We start from the raw sequence: 16,356 nt of genomic DNA, 5'->3' as shown, positions 1-16,356 counted from the left end.
GAGCATTGAATACCTATTCTTGCATTGGTCGTAGACCTCGCGGAGGCTTCTACACCACCACGACGTAGGCATGCAGCTTTTGCCTCTCCAACGGCGCTGCTGTGTGCCGAGCACATCCAGCTTATCTGAGATCGTGGCTCATCGACGTCGAAGATTAAACAAGCGACTCAGAAGACCGTCAGGACTATACTAGTCCCAAGTAACGGCACTGGGCGTGCTCTAGGTTGGTAAGAGTTCCTAATACCTCTGGTATTCGAGTAGACTAGTGTCTAGGCTCATTGACCTCAGAGCGGACATCACACAAGCTTATGTGGCTCCGGGTACCAGGTAAGTTGTCACTCTTCCTCAATTTTCTCGCGGAGCCTTGCTAACATCGCATAAGGCAACCGACAACTCTTCATCGTCTCTTCCGCGAGAGGAAGGGGGGAACCAACGTTGACTCTCGGTACCAGTGGGATCAAGGGAACTTCACGACATGGAATCTACACCCGGTGATAGCTTTGGATCTTTCTATGCCACTGCTGCCCACCCCCAACACTTGGGGATGTCGAAGATCAAACGAGAAAGCTCATATCAGCGTCGCAAACTAGCCCGTTGGGTGTTTATCCTCTGTGGTTATGTTGCGTATCGCGGCTGAGTCGTATCGTGTCCCATATACTAATGGGCCTTGCTGGGATTCTTGCATTGCTCGGAACAGAGAAGAACACATTTCTTTGCTTGAACAAGATTGGTGTCCAGGACACAGAGAAACGCATTTTCAGCTTATAGTAGGAGCTTGTAACTTTCTAGTCCTATCTGCACCGCTTCTGCGTCTGGCTTCGCGACACTGGAACTCAACATACATTCACAGCTAAGCCCTACAATCCAATTGACATACCCTTGGTCATCAGCTAATTTCAAAGTGCACAGATATCTAGCGATAACCACCACATCCCCGATGTCTCGCGCACCAGCGCTTCTCTTCTCAAGGTACGTTCAGCTTTCCGATCCTCCTCTCCCATCGCGTTTAGACCTGTGCCCGGCATACTCTCCCCATAGTTTGGCGGCACACTACATGAACGCAACATCAAACCCTGGGCTATCCTTCCGTCCTCTGATGGTAATGGACAGTCAGGGTGATCGTGACTTAAGTGTTGTCTTGAACTGCTCTACAGACTTGACAACAAGGCGTCGCGGATACATTACCTCAGAGTGCGAGTGATGGATAAATTGCTGAGACGTACGTTTAGGTCATTTTCTTTGCCATCTTCAACAGCCTCTCTGGCATTCGAGCCATACGATCTCCGGAACATCGCATCGCCTGGTCTCCAGTCTTGCGCCTCGAGACCGAATCCATGAGGTCAGTCACCCACAGCAGCATCTTTCCCTCCCCCCTCCTCAATTGAAGATACAATCGGAGCTCCATATCGTCCCGCGATGACACTCGTACAGACTAGTCGAAGGACAGATTCACTGAGTCTTCTCAGCCTGGCTGTCAGCTCGTGTGATTGCCCGGAAACGCTGTGCCATCGATGGTGCAGTCTGTCGAACAGTAATGACCTCTGTTGTCATGCTCGTGCGTCTTTTCTCTAGTATCAAGCTAGCCATGGCAGCTTCAATAGACATTTGGGCTGAGACTTTGGTTTGTGGTATCATTGTGGTAGTTGGTGGAACCCGTTACTTGACTGCAGGAGTGCCTTGTCTGCCTGCATTCTTATCTACCGCGGTAGTCCGTATACTCTCAACTTCTATATCTATCTTGAATTTCTTTATCTTCCAGACACCTGGAGACAAAAGTAGCATCTATAGCCTCAAATCCCTCTGTAGCCATCTATGAAAAAAGCCTCCAAAAATCACTGCCACAGAATTTGAGTCCCCGTTCACCTCTGCTCCTAGGCATAGCTCTAGATAGCTAAAATTCTGAAATGCTCTGCAGCCCAATTCCTCTCCAGTCGAACGAACCTGCACAAAACCAGCAGTAAGCGCAAGACTAAGCCAAGACAGTCATGCCATCGTGCCCGTGAAGTGCAAATTAAGTGAGCCTGTGTCTACCTAATGCCCCACATTTTCCGCGCGCAGTTTGCACAATTACAAGGTGAAGGTTAAAGTGACTGTAAGGCCGTGCTTTGCCATCGGGGGCACTGGTACTTAAAGACTTCATACCCCGCCTGCTCACTTACTCTTCAACCCCAACGCGCCCACTCCACTCCACAAAGTAAGTGGCCAATTCAAAGCCTCTATTCTGCTTCAATTCAATCAATTCATAGCTAACAAGACTTTTTCTGCAGCTAAACAAACCACGATCGCAACCACCACCGCCACCACCGCCATCATGATGGCCCGCAACCGCTTCTTTCCCCGTCGTTTTCACCCCCGCCGACGACTTATGCCGGACTTTTTGGCCGCCCAGATCCATCGGGCTACATAGGACGTAAGCTAAAATCCATTCATCCTCAAAGTATTCAGTGGCTAATTTCAGCATGAAAAGATCTTGAGCACTATGGCTGCCATCCGCCGACATCGTCAAGCTGGCACCGCGGATACTTTTCCCGGTGAAATGGCTCGCCTGAGGCGCGAGTTCCGCATGTGGCAGGCGTGGCGCGACCACCTCTCCGACCAGTATCGCGCCGCGATCGAGCGGGAGACAAGATAGAGATGGTCGTGCCCGCCTGTCCGTCCGTCCGCCGCCTGTTGCCGCCGACAATGAGGGGGAGGATGATGATGATGATGAGGAAGAAGAAGAAGGGCCTGCGGACATAGATTCTTTTGTGCAATAATGATACCTGCCCTTCCAACATACTATTGCCTTAGTGACCTTGCCATAATTATGCACTGTGATACTTCATGCTATGCCATGTACCCCAGCATCACTGTCTTCTAATCACCCACTTGGAATACCTCACGGCGCCAGCACAGTCACACATAACGTCATCACGAACACCTTGTATACCTCAACACAATACATTGAATCTGATATACACTGAATATTGGACACTGTGTACGTCCCTGCTTACTCTTCCAACCAGTCTGCAGCACCGTCAATGGCCCTGCTGACTATCGACACCCATCTCTTAGCTGCTGCTTCATCGCCCTCCTCGAAGGCTTCGACGATGCCAGGGAAGGTGGCGCCGGCATATCCAGTCCACTTTCCAGGAGCGAAGACGACATGCTTGAACCATGACCTTCCATCCAGGCCCTCAGGGAACAAGAATTTGCGCTCGAGGTACTTGTACTTTGTGTTGATGGCGCGGATGGCGAGGTAAAGTTGGACTCTCTTCCAAGGCTGCCACCAAGGTATGTCGCCAATGTTGGCGAATTGCTCGGTAAGAGAGGCTGCATTGTCTTCGTGTGCGGCGGATGCAGAGATGAAGTGGGATACTGCTACGTCCAGGGGTTGCCAGATGGAAAGGTCTTTGTTTACGGGACTGGTGCGAGCGCTATGCTTGACAGCCTGCACGTAGTTTTGGAGGCCAAGCGCATAGTCTGTAGCGTTGAGCTGCAAAACAGGTGTCTCGATGAGCTTTGCGGCGAGAAGAGCCCAGACCTTGGCTATGGTAGCGTGGTATTCAAAATTCGCATCGCCGTAGTTCTTCATCCAGTCGAAAGAATCATAGTTGCTGTGGTAGTGGTACACCGCGGACTTGGAGTCACCACCGAAGCCCATGTCGATGGATGAGATGCCGGCAAAGTCTTGGAAGGCAGTGAAGTCGCTGCCAGAGCCCATGGTTTCGATTTGCTTGTCCCATGTATCGTACACTGATTGTCCGGGTAAGGTTTGGTTGGGGGACGGGACTATTTTGACTGGAAGATGTTAGTGACTCACTACTTAGGAGAGAACAGTATGCTTACCGGTTTCCTCGACTACCCTACTTAACAACGGTGCGGCCGAGAGCTTGAAAGCCGCCCCGACTGAGCCAACATCGACATTCAAATATGCAACAGTGGATGCAGAAAGCCAAGGTAAGTATTCCTCGACCCACTCGGTGCTTCCAACCAGGCCATACTCTTCGCCGTCCCAGCTCGCGAAAACAATCGTTCTCATGGGCTTCCAACCCGCCTGCATAGCAACACCGAAACTTCGGATAACCTCATTAAGCGCTGCAGAGCCGCTATTGGGATCGCCGGCACCACCAGCGATCCAGGCGTCTCTGTGGTTACCCAAAACAACTACCTCATCCGCGAGGGTACCGTTGATGATTCCTATCACGTTCCATAATGGCGTGGTGACATATTCTTGTTCATTGACCAGGTTCAGGACAAGATCGTCTGGTGACGGTCCGATATTGTAATCCACACCCTTGTAGTCCAAGCCACCACCATGCCAGTGTTTATCGAAAGAAGATGCTTTCGGGCCGTGGCCATTGAGTGCCCGGAGGAGAGGAAGGGCGTCAAGGTAGGATATGGGTAACGAAGGGATGTGGGGCATGGCGTGGTCAACGGGTTGACGAGGGCAGCCGGGTTTCGAAGGATATCCTGGTGTTGTTGGATCACCTGGCGCGAAGCCTGTAGTTTGTTAGCATGAGCATAGATGTATTTATCAATGATATCTTACTCAAGAACTGAACGCTGCCTCGCTGGACACTGCTAGGCTCTCTGGCTGGTCCATCGGGATATGTCGCCATTCCATTCTTCTCGGTGACTTCGCCATCATCACCAGGGTCTGAGTACATTACTACACCAACCATGCCCAGCTCTTGAGCGCGCTTGACCTTTAGACCACGGAATACACCACCATACTTGGCCAATGCTATCTTGCCCTTGAGGGTGACATCGGCAGTCTGGAGTTCTTCAAAGTCCCTGTATGTTCCATAGTTGACGAAGACGTATGGTGCTGTGACATTGCCTGAAGCGCTGTATCCGTGGAAAGTAGGCACGCGGTCTGCAAGTTGGCTGGACTTATCTTCGTCCAGCACGTCTTCTTCCAGTCGCGCTTCGTACTTGATCGCCCATTGAACGCCGTTCTTCTCCTGTCCATCGCTATTTCCAGATGACTGCATCAAAGCTAGTCGATGGCCTTTGGGGTAGTTGATGTACACTTCATAATCGACAATGTCGCTTGCGACGCCCCATTCTTGCCATCGTTCCCTGGTCCACAGCGCCTGGCTGAGATTCTTTCCCGCAAGATGCGGCCCACTGGTGTAGTACTTGCTCCATTCTTCTGCCTTTGCTGCGTTGGGTGTCTCAAGGAGGGTACTCTGTAAAAGGTCGAAATCTAGGGCTGTCTTGCGCGCCCATCCTTCCGGTATCTGTAATGTAGACAAGGACGACGGTAGGGAGAACCGCGATATGGGAGATGCTTGTTCTTGACTTGATGGCGCAAAACTGAAGATGTAGACTGCAGCAAATCCACCGGCAATTATCGTTGCGCTCAAGAGTGTGGTGCAAAAGAACCGCAGGCGATGATGTGGATAACGGTCGCGATGAGGTCTCACGTCGACGCGCTGGATCAGCGGCGTTCTTTCGTCGGCCATGGTTGATGGTTTCTCGTTACTCGCCAGGAGCTGCATATGCGAACTAATAGTAATCTGACAGATGCCTAACCAGAGGCACTTGAACTGACAGACAAGGCCGGATAGCTTGAGCTATGAGGTGCGGGCTCGGTCCGATGTCGTCACAGAAGCCGCGGTATCTTATCAGATTCGCGTCGGTTACGTTAGCGCGTATGCCGTCTGCCGTGTCAGGGGCGGGAAGAACCACAAAAATGATGTGCCAAATCGAACGTCATTCCATCTCGCGTCTTAGTTAGGTGGCTGTTAATTGTCGTCGCATGATCTTTGACCTGTCTTTCGGTATCCAAGTTACTACTCTTTTAACTTACGAGGTAGGGACCCAGTCTGCGCAAAGAATAACCCATCCCTCGCCCCATCCGAACAAGCCAAACCAATGCCTTCGACACCGCGCACATGCTTGGAGTTCTATATCTGCATGATTCTTATCTCATTGACTTCCTTCAGATGATTTTACGCATCTCTAGCTTGCCATATCCCCGTATTTCCTCTCGTTGAGCAATCCATCATGTTCCATCTCTCCACACAATGTATCGCCCCCTTCAAGAAACAACCGTCCTCACTCACTCTCTCCGATTCTTCGTTTATTTCGATTTTGAACCTGAGATTTGCATTACATAGTCATAGCTGTGCCTCAAGCAGTATGGAAGCTGAGAGGGGCAACAAAAAAGTAAAAAGCCTGCCACATTCCACGACCTCATCCCACACAAGGCATCCAGAGCGATCCTATCATGTTCTTTCTAGCCAAGCTGAATGTAGAGTTCCACTCTTCTCCATTTAGAAAGCCTCATGGTCCTTGGTTCTGCGATTACCCCTCTGGAACTTTCGAATAAGTTGACACTCCAATACACAAGATCGTCAGAGTAACACAGTCATAATTTGCCTCTTTTCGCATTGCGCTACTTTTTAAGGGGCTATATCGTGAATTATGCACAGTGGCCATTGGGTTATGTATCCAGTCATTAATGCCGACTATCATATCGGGTTGATGGCCTCTATTAATGCATATAAATCTCTTTGTAAGTCTACCCATTTCTCTACACATCCACAGATACATTTGAGTCCGAAACTCATAGCATATCAAACGACCAACCGACATGTATCATTCCACATTCGAAGCTCCTCTACTCATGGGCGTCACTGGCGACAAATGCATGACTTCTCAATTCATGATCTTTCTGCTTTGTGATCTATCATGCTTGAGAGCGAAGACTTTCATTGTCGCAACTGTTTACTGGAATCTTACTGTGAGATCAAGAACAATGATGCTGTTCCATGTTCTGTTCTCGAATGCAACCAGAATGTTGGCTTCAGACCACTTGCTCCTCTTGCAAAATGAATCCACCTCGACAATGGCTTCTACTCCCAAGAGCATATTAACGAGATCCGCGAGCAGCACAAGATTATGAACAATTTGGTCGTCTTCATCGGTGTACATGCAGGAGTTACCTCGCAGCACATTTACAGCATGCATGCCGATCAGCTGCTGGATTCCCTCGTCCTTTATGGTTTCTGTGCAGGCATTGCTAAGAGTACTGAACAGTCTCTTCAGGCTAACCTTTCTCTCAACCTTATTGTGTGTGGCTTTTTTCGCGAGATAAAGAATAAGCACAAGATGTTGACCATGCCTGATAAGCTTGAGATACATCTTCACTGCCTCGGTCAGCGCCTTTTCCTAAATGTAAACGTACCCTCACAACGAGCTCTCTCGATTTAGTATCGACATGGCTGACGAGGCCGTAGATCTGGATGCGGTCCTAGAGAACTATAGACCTTTCAATGACATCAAGTGTAATTGGGACTCAATCTTTCCAAAGTGGGTCGAGCTGTTTACTTGGCGACACCTGGAGTGTCTTGCATTGCCTAATAGTGGTGATGCGGAGCTCCAGGCTTGTCCTCTATATTATCCTTTATGGGCCATTATGGGCTCAGCATGATCACAGGGCATGTATTTCAACGTAGGGAACGTTGTGAAAGGTATGACTTGCTGCATCTTGAACTGAAATTTAGTTCCATTGCATTGACAGCACAGGTAAGTATGCTATTGTATTCCACTAATGCTCGTAGTTTTTTTTCCCGACGTATTCTGAACAATGTGTTCTGCGGCTCTTCAACCTGTTTGCTCCGATTCTAGCAAATGTGAGGCGAAGCGTCAATTTTCAAGGCGCGCTAATCCGCACTACATATTGACCTTCCCTCCACCTCGCTCACCTCGACACCAACTACTTACAACACAACACACTAGACGCCCCCAAATTCAGCAAACTACAATACGAATAGAGATGTCTTCCGCTACCGAAAATACGAGCACCACAGTTGCGCCAAGAATTGTTATGTACGGTCGTGCTTTTAATCTTTGGTTTCTCCGCGTCGAGTGCCGAAAGCAAGAAAAGCTCGCCCAGAAGGCTACCAAGGGTTGGTTCCGCCAATGCCACCGCCTCATCTCTCTGAAGGAGTGTACTCGCACTGCCTTCTTCGCTGAGCAATCGCTGGACCTGAACGAGCAATTTCTCAAGGATATCAAGTACAAGCTTCTCCACGAGTGCGTCAAGGAAGTTGTTCGTGTCCAGCGTGCGCTGGAGCGATACAAGAGCAAGATTGAGGCGGCGTTCGACGAAGAGAAGGAGCTTGACGCCATCTGGTGGGCCGAGAAGCGCGACCAGACGGAGGGGAATTGAGTTGCTACTGCTGGCTGCCTTACCGCTCACTTGAGTGACGGTCCGCGAAGCACAGTTCGCGCACAGCAGTGGTAGTAGCCAGTTCCCCTGTGTTTTCTTCAAGATCAAGACCTTTCTTTTCCCGCACTCGCCCGCCTCTTCTTTCACCCTTACCCCACCCCCGAACGAACCGACAAGCCCTTCCCACCGCCAAGGCGCGGATCCTCCGTGCCTGCCTACTACTCAAGACATTCTTCTCCTGGCCATATATTCCCATAATCAACGCAACTCCCGAGCTCAACCACATGCCTCCCCCCCCCCAACCTCCAAACATGGAGAATACCACACTGTCACGCGAGCAGCAGAGCGACATCCTCAACCCCCCACAGCAATGTCACGGCTGCATTACCAAGTTGCAGAACCTTCCCGAATTTCCTTTTGCCCACCCCGGACCACTCTACGCCATTCGAGGCTGCAACCACTACATGTGCCGTAGTTGCCTCACCGCACAATACACGCAAGCCGGCGACGTACAAACCTCCTGCGTATGCGGCAACCCAGCCGATGTGCTCATCGTCCAAGACATCAACCCCTACCTGTCACCGGCCTACCTATTGTACATCGACCTCCTCGAGATCTTCAACGTCGACTCCGCCCTCTTCGCAGGCAACACCGCTATAAGCATCGACACCGCAGTCGCCTTGGCAGTCTTCGACGCCATCTACACCCCAACCCTCGAAACCGTCGCTCTCTCCCTAGACAACATACCCGCAGAGTACCTAGCCAGCCAAATCCGCATCTGCATCAACAGCTGGGAGCCCCACTTCTTGATCACCCCCCTTCTAGCTATATCTGGACTCCACAACTGTCTCCAGGATACGTTTTGGACACACATGGTACGCGTGCCGGGAGCGCGGTACCACCACCTTGACGGCATGTTTGGGGACAACCAAGCGGCTGAGTTTAGGGGACGGCACCTATTGATCATGGCGATGCTGAAGGCCGATCCTTTGCTTGAGCTTACGTATTGCAAGTGGGAGGAATGCTTGAATCGGTGGGGTGCGGTGCTTGCGAAGTGGTGGTGGGATGGGTTTAGGGTGGAGAATCAGTGGGATGTTGCGGATGTGAGTGGGTGCTGTTAACGATTGATTATATTCGGTATCTATTTGTTTGTTCCGATGTGTAAGACACCGGGTTTTGGGTAGATTGCGTTTGCTGTGTCTTTGCTGCACTGGGTCTTTGATGATACCCCATCGGCAACCATATAGATGGTCTACCCCGTATCTTCCGAATCAAGACTGACTTAACTCTACTTTCTCTGAACTGTGCTCTTGCGTGAAGTAGCTGGAGTCTTGTATGTGCTCTGGCCTACACTTATTTCCGATATCCTGCCATCACATCGCACTAACAAATCAGAAGTTATCTCACCTAGGAAGACACTCGATACTAGTTAGTCGCAGATCGCCCACTCAATAACCTATAGAACATACCAAAAGACATTACATACACCCATAAAAGTTCTCAAACCCTAAGATGATCAAACGAATGTGGTTTGCTATGCTACATCAAAGAATGTTATATATATACACAGAAGAATTCCATCGAGCCGTCTCAAACGACCATACTTGTCAACGAGCGAGCCGGCTCGCTCAGCTCGCTCGGCTTGGACGTTTTGACCAAGCCGAATGAGCTGAGCGCGCAGTGCGCGCTTGCAAGCCGAGCGAGCTTAGGGATAGGCGCTCGCTCAGTCAGCTTGCTTAGCTTGGTTGGATGGGGCGGTTGGAAACTTGGGGCTGAAGGACTTGGTGGAGGGGCAATCTCACGATGATTTTTAGGTGTAGTGCGTAAGTTCGAAACCTAGTTATAACCTAAAATACACTCTTTTTTGCTATATTTCTAGCAAATAAGCTACTAAATTTCCGGCTAACGGCCTGGCAACAATATTCTCCTTCTGCGACACTTCACTTACTACTTATCACCCACCACACTCACCTATACTCCATCAACGCGTCTCTATTTGCAGCTATTATCTACCTCGCCGTTGCTATAATGCCAGCAAAAAGAACACGCGTTAATGCTCTAGAAATCGCGACAACTTCGAAGCGCCCTAGAGTCGCAGCGCGTCATCGCGGGACTGCCAGCCAACCTGTGCTAGTCGATACTCGGCCATTCTCACCATCTCCACCTCCTCCACCGCTGTCGCCGCGTCAAGCTCTCGTCGCCGCGTCAAGCTCTCGTCGCCGCGTCAAGCTCTCGTCGCCGCGCCACAAGCACCAAATTTTGAAGCGACCCTCCGAGAGTCGCGCGCCGAAGAGACAATCATCCCACCACCTGAGGGCAGCGAGCATGCCACTGTTGCAGCTTCAGGAGCAGCTAGCGAGGCTGTCGACGAGGGTTTCGTATGGGTAGAGGACAAATACGACGGCTTTAATTGGAGTCGCTACCCAAAGCACTGCAAGCCGCCCACATCACTTTCGAACCGAGCAAGCTGGGTATACAGCCATGGCTATCGCATCGCCTTGCGCAGCAACGTCGCAAAAGTCACGTGGATCTGCCACTATTGCTATAAGCACAAGTTCACTACTGTTGGCCGTGGCATACATGACGTCTCGCAGTCTCCATCAGCGCCAGCACGTCATCTCGGAGAAGACAAGAAAGGTCATGGCTTGAAGCCTCCAAGTAAGCGCACTACCGTCGCTCCTCGGAAAGAAACTCTCCTCGAACGCGCCCTTCAGAAGGGCTGCTCTCAGGCTGTTGCCAACGAGCTTACCAACTTCAATATACAAGAGTTTAGGCTTGCGGCCGTCACCTGGCTCGTCGAAAACAACCTCCCACTCTCACAATTCGAATCATCGTCTTTTCGCAATATGATACAATTAGCTAGCGTAGAGGCAGAACGAGCCCTGTGGGCATCTCATAACAGCGTCTCACGATACGTTATACGCCTGTACAACTACCTGTTACCAAAGGTTGTCGCAAGCCTTTCAGAATCAATGAGCAAAGTCCATATAAGCTTTGACGGATGGACGACAAAAGGTGGCAAGCGCGGTTACTTAGGTATCGTCGCCCACTACGTTGATAGCTCTGGCGAGCTCAGGGACTTGCCTATTGCGCTCCCACAACTGACAGGTGCCCACACCGGCGAGGCCATGGCTGAGGTCGTGATGGCAATATTCAAGCAGTTCGAAATCACTGTGGGCAAGCTCGGTTACTTCGTCCTCGACAACGCACATAACAACAACACCACGATCAACACTCTCGCCTTGCAGATGGGCTTCAGCGCTACCGAGCGTCGCCTTCGCTGCGGTCCTCATACGCTTAATCTCATTGGCCAGATGCTACTCTGGGGTGAGGAGAAAGAGTCCTACGATAACGAGGAGACTGAGCGCGTGAACGAAGCTGAGAACATGGCTACTTGGCGAGGCGATGGACCATTAGGAGTGCTTCTCGCGGTTATCAACTACATCAAAACACCACAACAGTACGCTCTTTTTGAGAAGTATCAGAAGCTCGCTATTAGGGACCAGCCTGTCAACGCGCCAACAGAACAGCACAAAATCAAGGAGCCCGTCAAGCCAGTTGTTACTCGCTGGAACTCTTACGTTTCGTGTTTTGAGCGCGCTGTTGAGTTGCAATTAGCGGTTAATGGGTACGCCAACTACCATATTCAGAAGATTGAAACTGAAGACGCGTACGCCCGAAGTCGTAACAACAAGCTGCCTGCAGCGCCGGATTGGATGAGGTCTGATGGGATCAATGCCCATGACTGGCAGGTGATTGCTGAGTATATTGATGTGCTCAGGCCACTGAAACAAGCTACAAAACGGCTTGAAGGCCGCGGCAAAAGCGGTGCTTTTGGAGCAATCGCTGAGGTTATTCCAGTATTTGAATACTTACTTGGAGTCTATGAGGACCGCTTGCAAAGCTATGAAGACGTCATTCACGATGAGCATACAGAGTCACCCGAAGACCACCTTGCTATCAACCTCCGCGCTGCCCTAGTTAAAGCCCGCGAGTACTACAACAAGCTCGACCTCTCGCCAGCTTACTATGCTGCTACAATCCTTCATCCTCGCTACAAAAGCTACCTTGACGCAGCGTGGGCGGATAAGCCTGATTGGCTAGAGAGCAGCAACCGCAAGTTTCAACATTTGTGGGCGGAGTACAAAAGCTTACCGAAGCCGCGCTTACGCCCCAAAGTCAGGCACAATGATATAGACGACGCTATCAACAGCTTTATTGAGCCTGCAGGGCTTACGGAGAACGAGGAGGATGAATATGAGGCTTGGAAACGCAGCGAACCGATCGCTAGCGAGGGCGTCGACCCTATAAAATACTGGGTAGGACTCCGCGATCGCTACCCCAGCCTTAGCAAATTTGCTATCGACATGCTATCAATCCCAGGCTCAAGCTGTGAGTGTGAGCGCTTATTCAGCGAGCTGGGTGACCTCCTCGAGCCCCGTCGGCGCAGCATTTCTCCGCAACTTCTAGCAGCAATACAGTGCGATCGACGATGGATAAGAGCTGGATTTGGCAGTGGTGAGGTGCCTGTAAAGGAGGCTATCAGCGATGAGGAGATGGACGCGAAATACGGTGTACATAAGTGGGATATTAGCTGAGAAACTCAACACCAAGGTTTCTATATAACTTTCCTAATCGGGACTGAGCCCATCAAGCCGAGCGAGCTGACAGCCCTGTTTCAGCCAATCCGAGCGAGCCGAGCGAGCTGCTGGCCTCCGCTCAATTGGCTGAGCAAGCCAATTGGCTGAGCTCGCTCAGCTTGCTCATTGACATCTGTGCAAACGACCATGTTCTCATCCCGCATCTCATCACACCTTCCTGCCCAGACATTCTATCTTACACACCAGCCCTCGTAACCCATCCATCAGAGTCTCGATCCTCTAGAACCCACTGAAAGCCCTTGCGTGTCGTCGTCTCTTCTTGCCATCATCAGTTTGTCCAGCAACCTTCTCCAGCCACTTGATGAACTCATCCACAGTGAAGGTCTTGGGCAAGCCACTACCACCCGAGGGAGCTGCACTACCGGTGCCGGAAGAGGAAGACGAACCAGTACCAGAAGAAGCACCATCTTTGCCAGACGCGGCGACAGCAGGCGTAGGAGAAGGAGAGGCAGCCTGACCCTTACCGTTGGTAGGGGTACCAGCATTAGGATTGCCATCGTTGGCCGGCCTGCCATCAGGGAAACTGAAACCGCCTTGGAACGGGTTGTTTGAGTCGGAAGATGAGCCGCTGGCGGGAGCACCGTTGGCGGGAGCACCGTTGGAAGGAGTGTTCTTTCCGGGAGAAGAGCCTTTAGGAGGAGTTGAACCGGAGCCTGGGGTGGGTTTGTTGTTGCTGGGAGCACCGTTCGATGGGGGCTTGCCGCCGCTGGAAGGAGCCTTTCCACCGTTTGAGGGAGCATCGCTCGGGCAAGGTTTACCGCCGGGGAAACCGTCGGGGAAAGGAGCGCCGTTGGGAGGAGCACCGCCTGGGAAACCACCGGGGAAAGAAGCGCCGCTGGGGAAAGGAAAGCCGCCGCCGTTGGGAGGTACGCCGCCGGGGAAGCCACTGGGGAAACCAGGAAAGCCGCTGGGAGGTGAGCCACCAAATGGGTTGCCACCGTTACCACCCCAGGGGTTGCCGCCGTTGCCGCTGTAAGAAGGCTCGTCGCCATTGTCACCGCTTGTAGGAGTTCCACCGTTTGTAGGGGTACCGCCATTGCCGTTGGAAGGAGCGCCGTTACCGTTAGAGGGGGTGCCAGCATTGCCCTTAGCGCCGCCTTTGCCGTTGGAGGGTGCGCCAGAGTTGCCCTTGGGAGTTTTGCCATTGTTGGTAGAAGAACCTCCGTTCTGAGAAGCAGGAGTGGGAGTCACGGCGGGCTTCTCGTGAGTGAAAGGGCCGGCGGCCGGCGGGGAAGGACTTGGTTTAGGCGAACCGGAACCGGAGCTGGAGCCAGAGCTGCCGGAGCTACCTGATCCAAACAGAGGAGGACCGGGGATCTTGTAGTTAATGCTCTGAGTGTAAACGTTGAAGAGAATTCCGGGATCGGTGGCAGTGTATAGCTTGGTGCCGACAACGCCCTTTGGCTTCTCAGTTCCGCTGCCAGTGACTTCGATGTTCAGGCCTGAATGTCTGAGTTAGCCTTCCAGGTTCTCTTCTATTATGCCCTTGCATGACTTACATTGTGGGTAGTTCTGCGCACCATTGGCCTGGCCAGCACTATGCAGGGCGATAGCCTCATGGCGGAAGACGTACTTGCCGGGAGCGAGATTCTTGGGCACAGTGACAGGCCAAGAGTTGTTCTGACTGATCATCTTGATTGCAGCCCACTGGCCGCCCTCATAGCCGGCCTCGTCGATCTTTACCCATTCTAGAGTCTCCTTCTTGACTGCGCTGATGTCGCCAGTGTAAGAAGCAACATAGGTAAGGAGAGGACCCACGTGAGACTGGGGCCACTGAGTCCAATCGAAGGTTATAGTGCCACCAGCCTCAACCTTGGCAAGTTTGTCAGAGCTAAGATCCGGACTGGCGTTCTTATGGCAGATGATGTCTGGGCTGCCGTAGTCGCTGGGTCCAACGAAGCCGTTGTCGGTGTCTTCGGCATACCAGCCGATGTGTTCGGGGATCTGACCATTGTTCTTCTTGAGGTAGTAGAAGTCGAGCTTGAAGCCTGTCATGAACTGGTTGTTGATGGTGACGCCCGTTACAGTGCCGTGGGCGGTGGCGGTGGCTGCTAAGGCCGCGATGGCGCCGAGAGAGGAGAGAGTCTTGTACATCTCAAAGTCGTAACTCGGATTGCCGATCAAAAGACTGAAGCTGTTCGATGGAAGCGAATGTGTATCGTTGTTGTTTTTGAAAGAGTGTCTGCCTGCTTCACACAGTGAAGTGACGATAGAATGAAAGTAGGTAGGAAAAGAAAGGACTGGTAAAGAACCAAAGAGCGAACTGTAGCGATGGTGTCCTTCTTCGAGGCTTCAGGAGCCCTATTTATACAGTCAATAGCTGCTGCCCGGTCTCTGGTCATGCCACTAAGCGATTCGTATAAGGAGAGCCTGGAACGGATGGTTCCTGCCGCATGCAGATCCAAGCACACATAGCGGTATGTTTGAATTACCTTATTCTCGGGATTGAAGAGACAAGCGACATTGTCAGGGTACTGGATGTTCCGTATCTGCAGTATCGAAACGCCGCTTCGGGAATACTTCGCAATGTGAAGCGCCCGACTCGTGTCGGCCGTATTCATCATACGCGCAGGTAGTCTCGGTATAGTGCCGATTGGAGGTATTTATGTATGAAGCGACATGGCGAGTGGGGCACAGAGTGAAATATGGCGTTCATAGATATATCTCGAAAGCTCTGAACTCTCGTTTCGCGAATCGAGGCCGTCGAACCCTTCGTTTTCGCTGTTGAGCGACATATCCTGGTATCTGTGGAATGTGTAGGTCGGATTGCGTGGGTACAGCAATGTATAGTTAATGAACTAGAAGGCCGGTATTAATGCGCGTAGTAGTTGGGCAGCATGTCACTGATCATGTTTGGTGTGGGAGAACCATAAAGCGGGATCCACCCAAACTCCAGGTCCGGCCTATTCCACCCTGTGCTCCCTGTCGCACATCAACACCAAACCATGCATCGATCCTTGGGAAAAATTACCGAGCATTTCTCCAGCTCGACAGTTGCCGCCTGTGCGCAACCGTTGTACATCCCCCACATATGCATATTAGTTGCATAGTATCCGTTCCACGTGGTCCGGCTCGTGCATAAGCTTGTTTCAAACTGCATGAAACATCGTACCACCAATACGAGCGCACTGAAGCATCCCCACTGCATGTATATACGACACTGTCTTTGGAGTTGAAGATGTCGGTATTTGCCTAGGTTAGGTATTACTTATGCAGTGCATACGTAGTGTGAGCGCTGTATTCTCCAACTAGAAAAAAAAAGCGTGCTCCTTCCATAAACTAGCACTACACCAAGTCAAAAAAGAAAAAAAAAGATCAGCCTCTCGACGATTTGAACGCCGGTCTCTCACAATTCCACCACATCGTACAACAAGTCTGGTCAGAATGCCTTTCGACATCTTACAGACGTTATACAACTGGGCTGAGTGAGCGTCATAACCACTAGACCAAGAGACCTTTTGCTTATGTTGTTTTGATGAAAGAATAGCTCGGCTACGTAATACATATAGGACATTGAAGTTCTGATTATCT

At 51.3% G+C, this 16,356-nt stretch overlaps 5 protein-coding genes across 5 annotated transcripts; 2 read left to right on the top strand and 3 right to left on the bottom strand.

The window, feature by feature from the left end:
* Positions 1-2,989: 2,989 nt before the first annotated feature.
* On the bottom strand, positions 2,990-5,450 carry PtrM4_081580 (glutamate carboxypeptidase 2; the record flags this gene model as incomplete). The annotated part of the gene is made up of 3 exons (XM_001941023.2): positions 2,990-3,780; positions 3,829-4,482; positions 4,532-5,450. The coding sequence occupies 3 exons, from the start codon at positions 5,448-5,450 to the stop codon at positions 2,990-2,992; spliced, it is 2,364 nt and encodes a 787-aa protein (XP_001941058.1).
* A 1,267-nt stretch (positions 5,451-6,717) lies between these two features.
* Positions 6,718-7,134, bottom strand: PtrM4_081570 (uncharacterized protein; the record flags this gene model as incomplete). The annotated part of the gene is made up of 1 exon (XM_001941022.2): positions 6,718-7,134. One exon carries the CDS (start codon positions 7,132-7,134, stop codon positions 6,718-6,720), a length of 417 nt encoding a protein of 138 aa, XP_001941057.2.
* Positions 7,135-7,768: 634 nt separating this feature from the next.
* On the top strand, positions 7,769-8,164 carry PtrM4_081560 (uncharacterized protein; the record flags this gene model as incomplete). The annotated part of the gene is made up of 1 exon (XM_001941021.1): positions 7,769-8,164. One exon carries the CDS (start codon positions 7,769-7,771, stop codon positions 8,162-8,164), a length of 396 nt encoding a protein of 131 aa, XP_001941056.1.
* A 311-nt stretch (positions 8,165-8,475) lies between these two features.
* PtrM4_081550 (Dimer-Tnp-hAT multi-domain protein) lies at positions 8,476-12,762 on the top strand (the record flags this gene model as incomplete). The annotated part of the gene is made up of 2 exons (XM_066106480.1): positions 8,476-9,267; positions 10,255-12,762. The coding sequence occupies 2 exons, from the start codon at positions 8,476-8,478 to the stop codon at positions 12,760-12,762; spliced, it is 3,300 nt and encodes a 1,099-aa protein (XP_065963418.1).
* A 282-nt stretch (positions 12,763-13,044) lies between these two features.
* On the bottom strand, positions 13,045-14,919 carry PtrM4_081540 (PPE-repeat protein; the record flags this gene model as incomplete). The annotated part of the gene is made up of 2 exons (XM_066106479.1): positions 13,045-14,267; positions 14,325-14,919. 2 exons carry the CDS (start codon positions 14,917-14,919, stop codon positions 13,045-13,047), a joined length of 1,818 nt encoding a protein of 605 aa, XP_065963417.1.
* Between the last annotated feature and the right edge of the window lie 1,437 nt (positions 14,920-16,356).

Source organism: Pyrenophora tritici-repentis, chromosome 3 (genome assembly GCF_003171515.1).
Source record: "Pyrenophora tritici-repentis strain M4 chromosome 3, whole genome shotgun sequence".
Classification (NCBI taxonomy): Eukaryota; Fungi; Ascomycota; class Dothideomycetes; order Pleosporales; family Pleosporaceae; genus Pyrenophora; species Pyrenophora tritici-repentis.
Note: the sequence above shows the minus strand (reverse complement) of the source record. Positions and strands in the feature narration are given on the sequence as shown.